Raw genomic sequence first — 3,330 nt, forward strand, 5'->3', positions numbered from 1 at the left:
GACTTTCCTTTGCCTTCGAGGTATAGTAAATACAGAACTGATGTCAACGAAGTGTCCTAGGCCCACTTAGAACCACTTCCTAACTGGAGGGTCTCTACAGGCTCAACTCCACAGTAGGAAAGGGAGACACAAAAAACAGCCAGAGATTGGGAGCACAAAACCTACTTCACAAGTCTCTCATAACCTACTCTTCATCATAGAGCCTAATGAACACCCTCTGGGAATCTGGGAAAGAGCAATGTTGTAGGAAAACACAAGATCCAGTCTAATCTGAGAAGTCCTGTGAGGGAAGGTGATACAAACATACACAATCATGTTCAACTGAAGGAAAACAGACAAGTATTTCAAGTCCCATGAGTCACTATTTTGAAAGAGAAAACCAACTTATCTGTTGATAGACTCACATTTTAAATAGAATTTGTGTCAGAAAATCCCTTAGGATAGTTAGGGAGAGTAAGGACAAGAATGGATGACTAAGCATGCTTTTAACCTCTTCAGGCAAGGAATGGAAGCTCACAGAACACAAGCTGCCAACCCTAGGCCTACTCAGCTTTCTCTCCTGTCAGGACACGTCTATGGTTTTACCTTTTCTTTCTCACTTGCTGGTCTTCTTTACATTGACATTTTAATTGCATTCATGTGTCACTGTAGTAGTAACTGCTTCCTCCGACCACTGACGCCAGTTCCCAGTCCTCTACCTCTCACTGCCTGCTCACTGGTCTGGCTCCTTTATTTCACTCACCTGATGGAGCTTGTCACTGCACTTTCTTTAAGGGTTACAAAAAGATTTTAAAAAGAAATTGATATTTAAATTGCCCTGATGGGTTGGATTTCTTTCTGTCCAGTCTTTACAAATCATTAATTTAATCACATACTGTAAGAAGTTTCCACATAAACTCTGGAGGGGAAACATAATTGTCTCAATTAAGATGCACATCATAAAAGTAAAAAAATAAAATGTGGTAGTGTGAAGTCAAAATTATTTTCCCTGGCTTTTAATTTTTTAACTATGAAACAAGCGTGATCTCATATAATTTATATATGCTATTTTCAAATCTATAATAACATATTTACAAGCAAATCCTGTTAAGTTTAGATGTGTAGTAATAGCTCTCCATTCGTAAAACCTTGTATTATCTTAATTTCAACTACCATAATTATTGAGAAATACACTGATGGTCCCTTAAATTTGTTTTCAGTTCAAGTTCTATAAAGAGCACATTAGTCTTACCTTATGTAAGTAATATGTTAAGTGGAAAGATCTAAACTAGATCACCACCACGTTAGCCATAAGTAATCACTGGAGTATTCCATCTTAAAGAACAATTTGGTATTTCCCAAGTTCCTCGTATGTAAAGCACTTAATTATAAATTTATCTTTTTCTTCCCACCGGTATTACAATATTTATTTTCCAGTGACTGTATACTATATATATGTACTGCTCTACGACTGCCTACAGAACACCCATCCCCCAACGCATACAGTTTTGCAACTCTGGAGTGCTGGGATTAGAGTTTATGTGCCCAAGGAAGGTTTTATTAGGTGCTAGAGACTGAACCCAGCAGTACTTCATGAATGCTAGGCCTCTCTGTACCAAGTCAACTACATCCCCAGTCTCTGAAAACTTTTACAAATCTCCTGACTTTATCCAGGGCAACCTTTCTTTCCCACCAAACAACCACTACTTAAAACTGCAACAAAATTTGCCTCCAAAAGTTCTAACCAGCTCATTTTAACTCTCTATTCCCTCTATATTGAGCTTAACGGTAAATCAACAAACACTTTGATAGATCCTGTTTTCCTTTATATTTTTAAAAGCTATTTAATGGTTTTGCTTTGTTTGAGACAGGGTCTCTTTAAATAGCCCTGGTTGTCCTGGAACTCACAGAGATCCAACTGCCTCTGGCTCTGCTCTCCAGAGCTAGTGTGTCTGACTTTTCCTTTTTTTTTTTTTTTTTTTTTTCTTATTTAAGTACCATATTCTTCCCACCCCTTACAGTCTTCTATCTTCACTGTAAACATTTAATGTAATCTCCACATCATGCAGCTGTCAATATAAGGCCACTGCGAAACAAGTGATAAAACACAGTACCTCATAGATTAAAATGCTTATGCGTAAACATGTACTAATAAAAAGTTCAGGAAAAGAGAACTATGTAAAATAATGTAATGCCGCGGGAGACGGCGGGGGCGGGGGGAGGACAGTCACCACAAAAATAACTCAAGATAACAATTAACAATGCTTTCACTAGGGTTAGTTAAAAAAAAAAAAAAAAAAAGTACATGAGAAACCTTCCAGCACTATTTAGAACTATCTTTCTGGCGGGCAGATCTGAGTTCCAGGCCACTTAGGGCTACATAGTGTGATTCTGTCTCAAACAAACGAAATAAATAGATAAAAATAAAAGCCACCTTATTGCCTGAGGGCGTAGCTCGGTGGTGGAGCTCAAGCCTCGGACGCACAGTCAGGGGTTCCATTCCTACTACACATAGAAAACAGGTACGCTATAACCTTCCGATGAATATTACTATAAACCCTGAAGTCCTAAGAAGTTTTCCTCTTATGCAAAATAATGAATACAACATCCTTTCTGTTCAGAAGCTCAGTCGACAGTAACTAATGCCAGGGAAAGGAAAGCAGGGATTTACCCTTTCAGGCTGGAATGGGGCAAACAGGTGACAAACGGAAGGGATGCAAGGACATTGGGAGAGAAGTCGCCCAGACTCCTCCCCTTCTCAGGAGCCACAGTCCGGTTCACAGCTCCTCCGCATAGACCCTCACCCGCAGCTGCAGACCCAGGGCTCCCGAGAACCCGAGGCTCCATAGGCGCCTTGCGGGAGACCAGAGTCCGTCCCCGCATCCCGAGGAAGGGTCAGAGGAGGACGCGTTCCCAAGACCGCCTCCAGGGCCCAGCAGGCCCGGCCCCCGCCAAAGTGGAGCGACCTGGGAATCCTGAATGAATAGCTCGACTAGGCTGACAATTATGTTACCTGGATGGAACTCTGCAGACGGAAACCGCAGCTGTAGCTACTGCCCTTTGCCTCAACAACGCCTGTCTCAGCGACACTGACATTGAGACCGCCGCCATCTTCCTGTGGGCAAACGCCAGGATGGGAGTACGGATCCCCGCTAGGGACTCACTTCCTTCGTTCTCAAAGCAGTGCGGCCGCAAAAACACAAATCATGTTGTGTTTGTTTTCTTTTTGATATTGAGAGTCTAGAAAAGAGATAAAAGATCTAGTTAAAGGAAATAAGGAGGAAAATGGATGAAAAAAATTTAGTGAATGGAGAAGTAATACTTGTTAGTAAGGTTGGTCATTTACACTGA

General features: G+C 41.3%; 1 protein-coding gene across 1 annotated transcript in view; it reads right to left on the reverse strand.

Annotated features, from left to right (window-relative positions):
* The window catches only part of Ndufs4 (NADH:ubiquinone oxidoreductase subunit S4), a 110,060-nt gene extending 106,963 nt beyond the window's left edge, over positions 1-3,097 (reverse strand). Inside the window, 1 exon segment of the mRNA NM_001025146.1 lies at positions 2,993-3,097. Within this exon segment, the coding sequence (NP_001020317.1) occupies positions 2,993-3,090 (98 nt within the window). The 5' untranslated portion in view covers positions 3,091-3,097.
* Between the last annotated feature and the right edge of the window lie 233 nt (positions 3,098-3,330).

This window comes from Rattus norvegicus, chromosome 2 (genome assembly GCF_021556685.1).
Source record: "Rattus norvegicus strain SHRSP/BbbUtx chromosome 2, alternate assembly SHRSP_T2T, whole genome shotgun sequence".
Taxonomy (NCBI): domain Eukaryota; kingdom Metazoa; phylum Chordata; class Mammalia; order Rodentia; family Muridae; genus Rattus; species Rattus norvegicus.